This window comes from Narcine bancroftii, chromosome 5 (genome assembly GCF_036971445.1).
Source record: "Narcine bancroftii isolate sNarBan1 chromosome 5, sNarBan1.hap1, whole genome shotgun sequence".
Classification (NCBI taxonomy): Eukaryota; Metazoa; Chordata; class Chondrichthyes; order Torpediniformes; family Narcinidae; genus Narcine; species Narcine bancroftii.
The window spans coordinates 6,900,677-6,916,266 of record NC_091473.1 but is presented as its reverse complement, the minus strand read 5'-3'; the positions used below and the strand labels follow the sequence as shown (position 1 = coordinate 6,916,266).

Here is a 15,590-nt window from a genome sequence, read left to right as displayed (position 1 = left end):
GAAGAAGTTCCCCCATATGTTACTTCTGAACTTTTCCCGCTTAACTTTTAACTCTTGTTTCAATCTCTCCTAATCTTAATGTTCTGGGAGTGCCCCAAATTAGAAAAAAAATTGGAAAGATATATTTCAAATTTTATCAGTAATACTAAAGATAAAATTAGAACCGTGCTCTTACATTGCTTTCTCTCGAGAACAGGCTATATTATTCACTTCAACCCAAGAGGAATTCTAGATTTTACCTCGTTGACAGCCAGACGAGCAATTTTAAACAAGTGGAAAGATGACTCCCCACCCACTCATGCTCATTGGTTACATGATGTTAGGTCCTATTTAAGCTTGGAGAAAATTAGATACAGCATTAAAGATATAAAGTTTCAATTTGACAAGATGTGGGGCCCACTCATGGATTACGATCATAATTGAAAGATTTAAGAAGTCTGGATGCTCCAGCGACTCTCTGTCGTGTGTCTGAAGGTCACTATTCGATCTATATCTTTACATACCTCCAAGTTAACCATGGTTAGAGGGAAGGGTTAGATTAGTCCGAGGATTTTTGTTTTCTTTATTTTTCTTTTTATCATTTTTCTTTCTATCTGTTTTATTCAAATAGTCAAACATGAGTTTAATTTGGTTGATCATGGATCAGATCATTAAATAAAGGATGTTAATTGTGTCTAATTTTCTATTTAAAGACAATAATGGATTTTGATTACACCATATGTCTAATATATATAGATATATATGTGTGTATATGTATGTATATATATATATATATATATATATATATGACCTGTTGTCTTTTACTGTTAGATGATTTTGTATGTAGAATTTATATATAATACTCAATAAAAAAAATTAAAAAGAAAAAGAAACAATGTTATCAACACAGGTAACTTGTGCTTCTTCTCACTATGCAGATCATGTTGGGATTGATACAGTTTGGATTTGTTGTCACATACCTTTCCGATCCTCTTGTCAGAGGATACACCACAGGGGCAGCAGTCCACGTGCTGATATCGCAGCTGAAGTATGTATTCGGCATTGCTGTTCCCAGAAAGAATGGACCCCTTGCACTTGTATATGTGAGTAGCAGGTGCTTTATGCAAAGTGAAGTGTGGGTTTGCACCATAACTGAGTTTTAAACCACTACCATTCTCAGCCTTGTTGTCACAAGTAATGTTCTACTGCATTTTTCCAATGCCCGGGAAACATGGCAAGACCTTTGCATAACATCCTGAATGTATGGAATAGAACAGCAAGAGCCTATGTGCCTTTTCAACTAATCTCCACCATTTAGAAAAGTGACAGCTGCTCATGGGCTTTGTCCACATTCCCAATAGATCCCAATAACCTCTGATCCCTTCACACTCAAAGATCCTTTGATCTCAGTCTTGAATGTATTCCAATGAAAGTAGATGATTCCATTGATTTAAAATAACTTTATAATAACTTTATAAGAACTTTATAATAATCTCAGTCCTGAAGGACTGAAATTTTATCATGTGATCACAGTCTAAACTTTCCAGTTGAATTAAATAGTCACTTGGAGTCTACCCAATCAACCTCTCTCAAAACCTTGTGTGTCTCAATGTGGTCAACCTCAGAAACACATTGGGAACTCCAATGTACATTCAAAAGCTTAGTGGTGATGGGTGAGCAGAACTTGGTTCAAGTTAGGATGTGGATAAAACCTAAAGCAGGAGGACACTACTCCACCAAACATAGGAATTGATGTATCATCAATCACTTGACAGGCTATTGTAGGGAAACCAATAGCCTTTTATTCACTTGAGATCTTAGCATATCCCTACTGTTTGGCTGTCCTGCACTGAGTAACAGGGCGCTGTGGAACCGTTAACTTTATACAGGAGCCTGTGGGGAGGGGCCACAGGTACAACCGGCCAATAGGTGTGCTTGACTAGATAATTATATATGATAGTGATTTACCACAGGAATTTACCACATTGTTTAAGTTAAATTTAAATGTTAAAATTTTTAATTTAAATTTTAGACATACAGCACGGTATCAGGCCATTTTGGCCCACGAGTCCGTGCCGCCCAATTTACACCCCATTAACCTACACCCTCAGTATGTTTTGAATGGTGGCAGGAAACTGGAGCCCACGGGGAAAACCCACGCAGACAAAGAGAGAACGTACAAACTCCTTACAGCCAGTGCGGGATTCGAATTGCGGTCCCAATTGCTGGCACTGTAAAGACATGGTGCTAACTGCTATGCCAAACAAAACCAGGTCTACGCAACCTTTTTTTTTAGCACATGCTGGGAAATGGTTTCAAGATTCCTTTATTGTCATGCCCATAAATATACAAGATTTGCTAAGTTCTGTTTACTGGCTCCTCCATCTTGCCACTGTGGCAAAATAAATGACCTGGGTTCAAATCTGGCACTGCCTGTCAGGTGTTTGTATGATCTCCCATTAACCTGTGTGGGCTTTCTCAAGGGTGTTCCAGTTTACTCCCACCCTCCAAAAACGGTTTGGTTGATTAATTGAGTATAGTGGGGCTGCAAGGGTTTCATGGTCCAGAAGGCCCTCTACCATTCTGTATTGTTTCCGAAAAAAAAAATTAAATTAAATTGAGCACAACCCGCTCAATTGGCCTTTCCCCGGAGGCCTGGAAATTCTTTAAGATATTTATTCATTTGCAAGCCACAGCTAAATATACCTCCCATTTGCAAACCACTACCAAATATACTTCCACCTGACAGGGATTCCCAGACCTCGCTGGTAAGAAAGGAGCCTTTTCTCATCTCATTCTTTTTTTTTTTGGTGATTGGCAACCTTTTTTTGAATACTTTATTTATACATTTTAACCACAATAATAATTGCATTCAATTGTAACTTATTTCAAAAGGAATTATACATGTATGTGGTATATATCATCCCACCTCCACCCACCCCCCACCCCTAAAAAAGAAAACAAAAACTGGAGAGTCCAAGAAATAAAATGTTTATACAGAAAAATCTATTAGAGGTTACCAAGAAGTGAGGTCTTCAGAGAGTCAAACCAAAATTTTGTGATTATGGGCTCCATATTTTCCAAAATAACATGATATTTATCTTGCAGATTATAAGTAGTTTTCTCTAGTGGTATACAACTTGGTGCCTGCCACATTGACCACCGCCAGTGGGCTGATATCGCCTCAAACCGAGCATCTTGGCACCTCACAGTTCGGCGGGCAGCAACCTCCTTTGAAGAAGACCGCAGAGCTCACCTCACTGACAAAAGACAAAGGAGGAAAAACCCAACACCCAACCCCAACCAACCAATTTTCCCCTGCAACCGCTGCAACCGTGTCTGCCTGTCCCGCATCGGACTTGTCAGCCACAATCGAGCCTGCAGCTGATGTGGACATTACCCCCTCCATAAATCTTCGTCCGCGAAGCCAAGCCAAAGATACAACTACAAAGTTCTGCGTGCCATCTTTCCGTGCCTAAATCTATCTCTGATTTCCATGATGTTGCTATAGATTTCCTAGAAACTGCTAAAGCAATTAACACAAATTCACTTTGAGAAATATTAAAATTTAATTTTGGTCTTATAGCCTTAATGTTACTCGTTAAAAATAACATCAGTCCTGTGGGAATTTAACCCCAGTAATTCATTCCAAAATAAATTACCTACACCTGACCAAAACTGTCTAAATTTAGGATGTTTCCAAGTTGAATGAAAAAAAAGTTCCAACCTCAGATCTACATTTAAAACATAAATCTGATACGGCAGGAAGTGATTGGCAACTTGATCAAAAGTCCCCGTGGCGAGGTTTGCACAGTCTTAACTGAATGTGAGTCAGGAAGAATTGGTTCTGCTTGTCATTGGTGAATCCATCAACAGAGATTCCTTTTGTCTTGCACTAAAATACAATTGGGATACAACAGAGTGTCATTGCAGATAACTAAAAACCATGCAGCATTAGACAAGGCTATTCTGCCTATTGAATCCATGCCAGATATTTATACAGCAATCTAGTAAGGCCTGTTCCCCAGATTCAGACTGTGGTATAACTTGGCAGCATCAGGACAATTACTTCCCTTCATTATTCTCAACCACCCAGATTCAAAATTTTACCTGTGTCCTTCATTCTCCTCAATCTGACTGCACTGGAGAACTATTTTTTTCTAAAAGGTCTGCTTCCTGAAAAAAAAATGGGGAATACGATAAACAGGGCATCACGGTTGGGATAGTTGTTAGCGCAATGCCATTACAGCACCAGCTATCGGGACTGGGGTTCGAATCCTGTGCTGTCTATAAGGAGTTTGTACATTCTCCCTTTGTCTGTGTGGGTTTTCCCTGAGGGCTCCGGTTTCTCTCCACTGTTTGAAATGTACTGGGCTGTAGGTTAATTGGGTGTATATTGGGCTGGGATGGACACGTGGGCCAAAATGGCCTGTTACCATGCTGTATGTCTAAAAAAAAAGACTTCAAGCTGAACACAAAGACTATTTCCGATTTGCTATATCACGTAGGAAGTTGGAGGAACATTAAATTAACGTTTTTTGAATTTAGCATGTTTAATGACACTGACACATTATGTTAGTTCAACAGTCTTAAAAATGTTTTGCCACTGATTTTCATTTGTATTCAGCATCTGATGCCTCTCGTGTTAGTGTCCAACGAGAGTCGGCCAACACTGATGCATTCCAGTTGCCCTGATACCTCTTTTCCATAGTCACAATGAAACCTTCCACCATGTTCGTCACTAACTGCGCCAAGATCAGATGGGAAGACGTCCAAGAGCGAATGCAGAAAATGAATTCTCAATGACATGTTGCATTTCATGGTTTTGTATCCTTGACGTAGACTTAAAATATGTCAGGAGATCACAAAAATAGGTTATATCAAAAAATACAGTACATGGTAGGTAAATGATAAGATGATCAGCAGCCCCAAATCCATCAAACACACCCAGAAGTGTTCAGGGAGCAAAATATTACTTGTCCAGTGCTATCTTTAGCCATCTCCACTCATGAAATATTTATCCAGTTTTTTTTTGAAAACTGCAACAGAATCTGCCTCTTTTGGATAATACGTTCTGGAAAATAACTTCTCCCTCTATAAGAGTTATTTTTCTTCACATGACTCTGGATTGTTTATTGATTACTTTAGGTCTGTCAATCTGGTCCCCAGTGCCTCTTCTAATAGGAACATTCAGTCTCTTTTTTTATTCTATTTTTATTCCAAGTCCATCAAAATTTTGCATCAAATCTCATCCTGCTCCATTTCAAGCAGGAATGTCCCAGTTTCTCTATTCCAGTAAATCGCTCTTGTGGTCTCCTGAGATCCATCGTGCCCTTCCTAAAATGAGGTGAGCAGAATTCGCAAGAAAAATAAATGCTTGATATCAAAAGATCTTGTAAACTAGGGGTTGGGAGTTCATTCCTCACTGGGGCCTCATTTCTGTGAGGGGCGCTGGACAAAGTGGCGACTCTCTGTCTTCCTTACGGTAATCGGAGTTAAAGATTTTTATGCAAGTTACATTCTAAATGCAGTATTACGTATCAATAATGGAACTTTTACCTTCACCTTTATGGTCGGAATAAAGTTACATTGAAATGTATTCAAAAACTGGGGAAACAATTCTCTTAAGATCACCTTTCCTTCTCCATTGATTAACTAAAAATGTCATTGAAAATTCTGCCTTCATAGAACAGGTTCTTACAGAACAAGGAATGTACAGTAAGGGTGGCTTGGTTAGCATCGCAGTGAGCACATTGCTCTTTCAGCACCAGCGATCTGAGTTTAAATCCAATACTTTTTGTACATTCTCTCCATGTCCTTTGCATGCTCTGGTTTCCTTCCACCTTTCAAAATGTACAGAGGTGGTAGGTTAATTGATATATTAGGGCAGCATGGGCTCAGAAGGGCCTGTTACCGTGCTGTATGTCTACATTTAATTTAAATTAAAAAATTTAAGTGCAGGCCCTTCAGCCTACGATGCAATGTCGACCCACTCAACAATCTAAATCTCCCCTACCTCACACCCAATATCCCCTATTTTTCTTGCATCCATGTGCCTGCCTAAGAGTCTTTTAAATGTCCCCATTGTACCAGCGAGTAAGTATTGAGGATTTAATTCCAAAACATTAAGGTGTGCCCCTAGTCCCTTGGCGATACATCACTTGTCTTCATTGGATATATTCATATAGTTTTATTTTGTCCCTTACAGACCATAATCGACGTGTTCAAAGCAATACACTTGACAAATATCGGCACGTTGGTAGTCAGTATTATTGCCATGTCTACAATGTTGGGAGTGAAGGTGATAAATGACATTTTCAAATCAAAGTTGCCAATTCCAATTCCTATTGAACTCATTGAGGTTAGTACAATAGCTTTTTTGATAAAACCTCACATTTTTACTGTACCAATATCATACAATACAGCTTGAAATTCTTCTCCTCTATCCTCTGTAGTGATAGAGTGCTAGTGATCCTCCTTACCACTAGAGGGAGTTGGAGACAGCTTCGGTTGAGTTCAAGATGGATGCCTCCACATGGTCTTGCGTACTTTAACTAATAAAGTATAGTTGTTTTAAAAGATCCCAAGTTTATTTCACTACAGTAAAAGAGGCATCACATAGTATCAGGGGCCTGCATGGTACCAGGAGCAGAAGAAACACCAGATGTGTGAAGAATGTGTATCAATCATTCCCAGCAGAGATATGGAGAGTGTAAAGCTTCCTGATGCTGCAAATTGGACTGGAAATGTCAAGTGGAGGCTGTTCAAACAAAGATTCATGCTGTACGTGTAAGCCATTGGACATGATAGAAAACTTGTTGCACAGAAGATTCCACTGTTACATACTGTGGAAGACCAGGGCAAGTTTGACAAGGTTTTCGAGATGTTTGATGAAAGATTCGAGAGGTATGTGTTTTACTCACTAAGGCAGCTGCAAGGAGAGAGCTTTGGTACTTTTTTTAACAAACTAAAAATTAAAAGCAAGAACATGCAAATTTGGACTGCGGCAAGATTCGATATCCACGATCAAATTGTGTTCAGGATTATGATAAGAAATTGAGAGGTTACTTCAAGAGACAGAGCTGTGAAGGTATGCCAGTGAATTAGCTCTGCAGCATGCAAAAAAGTTTGGTGAAAGTGCAAAAGCCAGTGAAAATGAAGGCATAACTGTAACCACAAAAATGAAATATAAGAAAAACAAAATGATGGAGAGACATTCAAGTGCAAATGATGTGGCCCTCAACATGCCCCAAAATGATGCCCAGCCTATGGAAAAGTCCGTAACAACTGCAAAGGGCAGAATCATTATATAAAGTAATGTTTTTCCAAAGGGAAACAAAACATAAGTGAAAGGATGCACACTACACACACTATAGAAGAAACTGCTCTCAGTGATACACTCTTCGTTGGCATGGTAGCGCAGAAAGATTATAAACCAACAGACACTGAACAGCCAAGCGTGAACAGAGTCGAGCAGGACAAGTGGACTGTGTCATTACATACAAATGGAATAAATATTCCTTTCAAACTGGACACAGGGGAAAAGGTCAATTTGATCTGTGAGCACGACATCAGGACAATAAAGATAAAGCTGTACATCCATGCAAATCCTGTACTGCTCAAAGTCAACAATGGTCAGAGCATCAACATGAAAGTTACATGTAAACCCAAGGTGAAAATTAAAGATAAAGAGCACCACCTCAGGTTCGCAGTAGTCTCAGATGGACATGAATCACTGCTGGGTGACAATGCATGTGAAAATGTAAGCCTAGTCAAGTGGTTGTACACACCAGGAAAACGTTTTGTGTTAGCTGATACGTTATCCAGGGAAACGACACAGAGTTCCACAGAGACAGATATGAATCTCCATGTGAACCTGATCAATGAATTGGTTCCCATATTTGACACGAAATCCAAGCAGATCACAGCTGAAATAGAAAAGGACAGTTTTATAGAAGGTCACCAAGAATCTGAATGAAGGATGGCCTACTGGGGAATGTCACCCTTACCTCAACATCAGAGCTGATTGTCGTCAATGGGCTTGTACTCAGACAGAGCAGAATTGTCATTCCTCCATCACTGTGATGAGATGCTGAAAAGGATGCATGGGGTGTACCTTAATGCAAGAGGAGGGCCAGAACTACTGTTCATTGGCCAGGGATAAATGCTGACATTGTCAGGATGGTTTCAAGCTGAGAGACCTGTTTGAAACATCATCCAAAATAGACAAAGGAACCAACGATAATAACAGAACCAAGGCAGAAAGTTGAGATTGATCTGTTCCACTTGGATGGAAAGAATTACTTGCTGGTTATTGATTATCTATCGAACTACCCAGAGATTGCATTGATTCCTAATATGTCTGCTGCTTGTGTCATCAAATATAAGAAATCTATCTTGCAAGACATGGAATTCCTCAAATGATCTACAGTGACGAAGGACCATCCTATAGTTGTGGAGAATTTTCCATACTTTGGAGAAGAGTATGATTTTCAACAAGTGACTTCGTCCTCTGCCTCCAGAAATGGCAAAGCAGAGAAAGGAGTTCACATCATTAAACAGTTGCTCTAGAAAGCACAAGACAGTGGCCCAGATCTGTATCTAGCTCTGTTGAGTTACAGAGCTTCTCCACTTGAACACCCACCTGGCTTTTGATGGGATGTAGACTGCACACCACACTTCCCTTAAACAAAAGCATCTGCAAGGGAGACAAAAAAGCAAACTATGGCAAGTCAGCGAGAAGCATAGGGCCACTGGCACAATGTGACACAGGGAGACTCAGTGATTCCAATACATGGGACAAAAAGGCCACTGTTCTGGAGGAAGTAAATCCAGGATCCTACACTGTTAGAACAGAGGATGGTCAAATACTGAGATGGAATTGAAAGAGCCTGCTGAAAATACAAGAGACACTGTAGAAACAGACAACTGAAGAAGATCCAGCCTGCACAGCAACAGAGGAAACACCACAGTGCTAGACAAGAGTGGACCAGCAGAGCCGACACAAGCACCTGTGTTTAGAAGATCCACACACATTATCAAAGCACCTGACAGACTGAATGTCTAAAAGAAAAAGCATGCTTAAAATAATTGTGCTGCTGATGTTGTGTTTACATTTGTGTTGAACTTTAAATTGAAACTAATGTGTCATGATGTTAGATTAAACATCTTAAGGACAGGGGGTGTAGTGATCCTCCTGACCACTAGAGGGAGTTTGAGACTAGTTTGCTGCAGCTTCGGATGGATGCTTTCACATGGACGTGTATTTTAGTTAATATAGTTGTTTTAAAAGAACCCAAGTTTCTTTCATACAATAAAAGAAAGATCACACTCTCTTTTCCTTCTCCACTATTAAACCACATCATTATTTGCTCCCTTCTAAAAGTGGAAGGAAGACAAAATGCTGGAAATATTATTGGTAGAAATGCTGATGCAATATGCCAGTACTTCAATCAATTTTACAGCTTTAAGCAAAAACCTAATGAGTTACAAACAATTCCACTAATCTGGATTTTTGGGCATAGAAATGGTCATTGAGTTTGTGAACCCTGTTTGTTGTCTTAAAAAGTTAAAAACCAACAAGGCTAATTTTATGATTTCCTTTCAAATAGGTAATAATTGCTACAGTGATTGCGTCAAATGTCGACCTGGCTGGAAAATATGGAATCGATATTGTTGGTGATATTCCTAAAGGGTCAGTTGATTGTGAAATGTATTCTTGCAATAGGAACTGATCCCCAGTTAGAAGTTTAAATTTAGACTGACGGCACGGTAACAGGCCATTCCAGCCCACGAGTCCGTGCTGCTCAATTTACACCCAATTGCCCTGCAACCCCCCATATGTTTTGAATGGTGGGAGGAAACCGGAGCCCCCAGGGAAAACCCATGTAGACACGGGGAGAATGTACAAACTCCTTACAGAGAGCGGGATTTGAACCCTGGTCCCAATCGCTGGCGCTGTTAAGGCATTGCGCTAACTGCCACACCAACCGTGCCACCCACATTAAGTGTTAAATCTATTTGGAAACCATTTAAATTATTTCTGTTTCTTTTTGGATTCTTTGTCCCCTATTTGTAGGTAATTTTACGCAGACCTGCACCCTAAACAGGAACCTATGCTCAAAAGGAACGACATTCAGAATGAGCCACAGTTCTTTAGATCTTTCCTGGATATGGTGTTTAGTACATCCCCTTTCTTCTGAAATTCAGTGGGGCTTGTGGAAGAAGTAGAAAAATATGTAACCAAAGAATTGCTTTTTTGTATTATTTATTCTGTCATAGAATATGGACCTCACTGACATAAACTGTCCAGCTTCCAAATGCCCTTGATCAAAAGAGTAAGTAACCTGCTGGAAGAAGTCAATGGGTAGGAGATAAATAATGGTCGATATTTGGGCCTAGAACTTTTTATCGCGACTTTGTCAAAGAAAAAATGTTCTAACCGTTATACATAAAATTATTTTAAAACATTCAATTTCAAACCATTTGAAGTCACTTTTCAAATGGAATTTTTTATATATGAAGAGAGCGATCTCTTTCATTTGACAGGTCCTACTGCTACTCTTTAAAACTCAAAGATCCCAGCTCAGCGTTTACTTTTTTTCAATTAAAAAAAAACTATTAATTCATAAAAATTATATACAAAAATACTTTATGCCTTGCTTTACATTCATGGTGTTTTTGGTTCTATTCATTTGTAGTATTCATGGGTTTAAAACACCATTAGCCTCCTTGGATGACACAAGCTCTCAGTGTTTGAGAGGCCTTTGCACAGGGGTTTCTTTGACAATGTCGAAGGGGACTGAATCTCAGGACAGCTCCCTGAGTGAAGTAGGGCCTTTCACTCTGGTTCTCAAGATTCCTGCACAGCGGTGGACTCCTCGTGGGTTTCAATTGAACTTAAACGCTCCTGTTTGGCTCCGAATCATGGGTCCTCTACCGGCATCACCTACAGCTCCTAGAACGCTTCCATCAGCGCTGTCTCCGCTCCATCCTCAACATTCATTGGAGCGACTTCATCACCAACATCGAAGTACTCGAGCTGGCAGAGTCCGCAAGCATCGAATCCATGCTGCTGAAGACCCAACTGCGCTGGGTGGGTCACGTCTCCAGAATGGAGGACCATCGCCTTCCCAAGATCGTGTTCTATGGCGAGCTCTCCACTGGCCACCGAGACAGAGGTGCACCAAAGAAGAGGTACAAGGACTGCTTAAAGAAATCTCTTGGTGCCTGCCATATTGATCACCGCCAGTGGGCTGATATCACTTCCAACCGTGCATCTTGGCGCCTCACAGTTTGGCGGGCAGCAACCTCCTTTGAAGAAGACCGCAGAGCCCACCTCACTGACAAAAGACAAAGGAGGAAAAACCCAACACCCAACCCCAACCAACCAATTTTCCCTTGCAACCGCTGCAACCGTGTCTGCCTGTCCCACATCGGACTTGTCAGTCACCAACGAGCCTTCAGCAGACGTGGACATACCCCTCCATAAATCTTCGTCCACGAAGCCAAGCCAAAGAGAAAGAAACGTTTTATTGTCATATGCGCCAAGACAGTGAAAAGCTTTGTCAGGTAGGGGTGGCACGGTTAGTGAGGCAATTAGCACAATGCCTTTACAGCGCCAGCATTCGGGACCTGGGTCCAAATCCAACACGCTGTCTTAAGGAGTTTGTACATTCTCCCCGTGTCTGCGTGAGCTTTCCCTGGGGGGGTGTGTGCTCTGGTTTCTTCCCATCATTTGAAACGTACCAGGGTTGGAATGTCAATTGGGTGTAAATTGGGTGGTGTGGGCTAAAACGGCTGTATGACTATATTTTTTATAAATTTAAATTAATTTGTAAAGTATAAAATATGTGCTAACCTGAGAAGTCAACTCGTACTTACGCGCAATAGTAAAGCAAAAAAAGTCAGGGTACAGTATTAAAGTAAGTCAAAGAGTGAAAGGTTTTGAATTACAGTGACAATGTGTCGGGTGTAGAGCCAAGGGCAGTTAAAACAGTGTAAAGGCATCAACTTTTACCAGGAGGAGGTTCAACAGCACGTTGCAGGCTTCCTCAACATGAGCTGGTTGGGAAATCTGCTGACTTAATCTGGTGCAAGACCAACAATATCAGAAAGAAATTGCTGAGAGGATATTTTTTGTGTTAATTCCCTTTAAAATCATCTAAATTAAATCAAAACAAATATATTTGACCATTCATCATTTTCTGAGTATTTAAGTTTTAATTTTTAAAATATTTTGTAATCATTATTAAGTGCTTCAGTCCTAAACATGAAAGCCATTCACGCTTGTACATATTAACTGTGGCAGTAGGTCAGCTGGAGGTATTAGCCTTCTCTGGCTGTCAACACAACCCACAGATCAGAGATCATCAACTAAGCTTGGCTTCTGCTGTACAGGCCACTCCCAGCAACTTGCAGCTGGCTTCCCAGAGAGTATTGTGAGCTCTAAGCCGATCAGGGTCGGTGCCAGAATGAATGTTAGAGTGGGGCATTAGCGTGTAAACTCACTCAGTGGGGAGGGGGCTGCTATTGGACGCTGGCACCTACCTGTCGTTAACACCATCCACCCCTCTGATGTGGGAGACAAGGACGCTGCTTTTATTGCATCAAGCATCACTAGACGCTACTGACACTTGACTCACGCTAGTGACACGGCCGGGGGAGGCTGGGTGGGTGGAGAGTCAGTAGCGTGCGTCAAGCTAGATGCTAGTGACGTGGGACCGGGTGGGGCAGGCTGACGGCGAGCGATGGCCACGACAGTATGGGGGGGCAATGCCTGTGGGTTCTGTTAGGTCTGCTTTGTTCATGAATGAGTGAGTCAGACACCAGACTGAGTCGAAATCAAGGTTCTTTGTTCTTTATTACTGGATTGTAACACTTGCAACTAACAGTGTTAGTTGGAGAAGGCGCATTCTGCCGTTATCAGCAAGTGGTGTTTTTTATATACCTTAGGATACGTACTTAGTAAATTATCATACCATGACATTGTCCAATGAATAAACTGTTGCTATCCCTCTCTGCTAGCCTCCTGCACATCAATTTGTCATCCCCACTCTTATCTTGAGAGTACAAGGTCACAACTGCATCTTGTTACGGCCCAGCACTGGGTGACTCCCTCTACATTCCCAGCTCATGATGTTTTTACCTAACAGTTCTCACCCCCCCTTGGTGCCAACCCTGAAGCCGATCGACCAATGAGCTCAGCCAGCTGTCTGGCCGAAGTAAAAGCCCCCAACCCCGACCGCCTTTGGGTTCCACAATGCAAATGGGGTTCTGCTGAAGAAACACGAGTTCAAAAACATGAATCTTAAAATTTAAGGACAGTTTCTTTCCTGCTGTTATCAGACTCTTGTATGCACCTGTTGTTGATATAAGGTGATACTTCTGCACTGTTTAAATGTTCTTTATATCCTGCACTGTTCCCAGTAACATTTTTGGACTTAATGTAACCATGACACCGTGCAGTTTTGTTTTATTATTTAACTACAGGTTTGGGTTGACTTGCCTGAATAGCACACCAAATATAGCTTTTCAAAGTATCTCTGTAGATGTGACAATAAATAATTAAATTAAATCAAATTATTATGAGACCTTAGAGTTTTAAAATGAAATGTGAGGGTTTTAACATGAGGCCAATACTGAAAATGGGGTACATTGTTGATGCCATTTTGTTTGGAAGAGATGGTGAATGAGAATCCTATTGGGTATATTTAAAAGATTCTTTACCACTGTTTTGAAGAAGAGTGGAGATTTTCCTGGTGTACTGGTCAATATTTTTTTCAGATAAAGGTAGAAAAGGTGCAGAGAAGATTTACTTGGATGTTGTCTGGACTTCAGGAACTGAGTTACAAGAGAGGTTAAACAGGTTAGGACTTTAGTCCCTGGAGCATAGAAGAATGAAGGGAGATTTGATCGAGGTATTTAAAATGAGGGGGATAGACAGAGTAAATGTAGAAAGGCTTTTTCCACTGAGGGTAGGTGAGATACAAATCAGAGTTAAGGGTGAAAGGGGAAAAGTTTAGGGGGAACATGAGAGGGAACTTCTTCACACAGAGAGTGGTGGGAGTGTGGAACAAGCTGCCAACTGAGATGGTGAATGCGATCTCAATTTTAACATTTAGAAAGAATTTGGATAGGTACATGGAACAGGAGAGGTATGGAGGGCTCTGGATTGGGTGCAGGTCAGTGGGACTAACCAGAAAAATAGTTTGGCACAGACCAGAAGGGCTGAATTGTTCTATGCTGTAATGTTCCATGGTTGATATTATTTCATCATTAATTTGCTATTTGTGGGATCTAATTATGCTGGAAGTGATACCCGTGACTCCTACATTTGTAATGTAACTCCACTTCAAAACCTCTTCAGAGGGATATTCTGAAATCATGAGATAAAGTCAAATCTTCCTTTCCTTGTTCTCACTGATGCCTCTTCTCTCCAGCCTAAAAGCCCCGGTTGCACCTGACTTCAGCCTTGCCTCCAGCCTCCCAGGAGATGCCTTTGCCTTGGGCATTGTAGGGTACGGCATCACAATATCTTTGGGCAAGATCTTCGCCCTCAAGCATGGCTATGAGGTGGACAGCAACCAGGTAACTCAGGGTTCCAAACATCAGTGAGATTAGTAGAAATATCATCAAGGGTAGTCAAGCAAAGCTCCAACCCATCAACCTAACCACACAACTCTGGCCCATTTCATTCTGCAGCAAACTTGAAATTGTCTGTGATGCTTGTTGATACATGACAAGTGGCTAAATTAGCATAGCGGTTTGTGCAAACCTGTTATAGCATCAGTAACAGGGGTTCGAATCCTGTGCAGTCTATAAGGAGTTTGCACGGTCTCCCCGTGTCTACGTGGGTTTCCTCCAGGTACTCCAGTTTCCTTCCACCCTTCAAAATGTATGGTTGGGGAGGTGGATCTAGGTCAATCGGGTGTAATTGGGAGGCATGGGCTCGTGGGCCGGAAGGGCCTGTTACTAAGCTGTGTAACTAATTTAAAAATTTTAAAAATAAAATGTCTAAAGCAGTGGCTCTCAACCTTTTTCTTTCCATTCACATCCTACTTTAAGCAATCCCTAAGCCATCAGTGCTCTGTGATTAGTCAGGGATTACTTAAGGAGGGATGTGGGTGGAAAGGGGAGGTTGGGAACCACTGCTCTAGACCCAATTGTTATTGAAATATTTTGCTTGAGAAAAATATGGAGTTATGAAACTGTGCACATAACGAGTCAATGAGGTACAATTAAAACAGCAGTTTTCAAACTTTTCCTTCCCATCCACATCCCACCTTAAGCAATCCCTGACTAATCACAGAGCACTGATGGCCTAGGGGATACTTAAAGTGGGATGTGAGTGGAAAGAAAAAGGTTGAGAACCACTTGTCTCAAGTTATCCTCATAAATGAAATGCAATTATTTCACATTTCTTTTTTTCTGCCCTGTTTTCTCACAAAGCTAAATTAATATAGTTTTAGTCCTTGCCCTGTACAGTTAGAATATAGAACAGTACAGCCCTTCAGCCCACAATGTGTGCTGAATATGATATCCAAATGCAACTCAATAGATGCTGCTTGCATGATACATATCCCTCTATTCCCCACACATTCATGTGTCTA

The 15,590-nt window shown here is 41.0% G+C and overlaps 1 protein-coding gene across 1 annotated transcript in view; it reads left to right on the top strand.

Moving 5' to 3' along the window:
* Positions 1-15,590, top strand: part of slc26a6 (solute carrier family 26 member 6) — a 61,103-nt gene that overhangs the window by 6,757 nt on the left and 38,756 nt on the right. The window contains exons 3-6 of the mRNA XM_069936655.1: positions 918-1,082; positions 6,188-6,340; positions 9,591-9,673; positions 14,421-14,568. Of these exons, the coding sequence (XP_069792756.1) occupies positions 918-1,082; positions 6,188-6,340; positions 9,591-9,673; positions 14,421-14,568 (549 nt within the window). The remainder of the gene's footprint in view (positions 1-917; positions 1,083-6,187; positions 6,341-9,590; positions 9,674-14,420; positions 14,569-15,590) is intronic.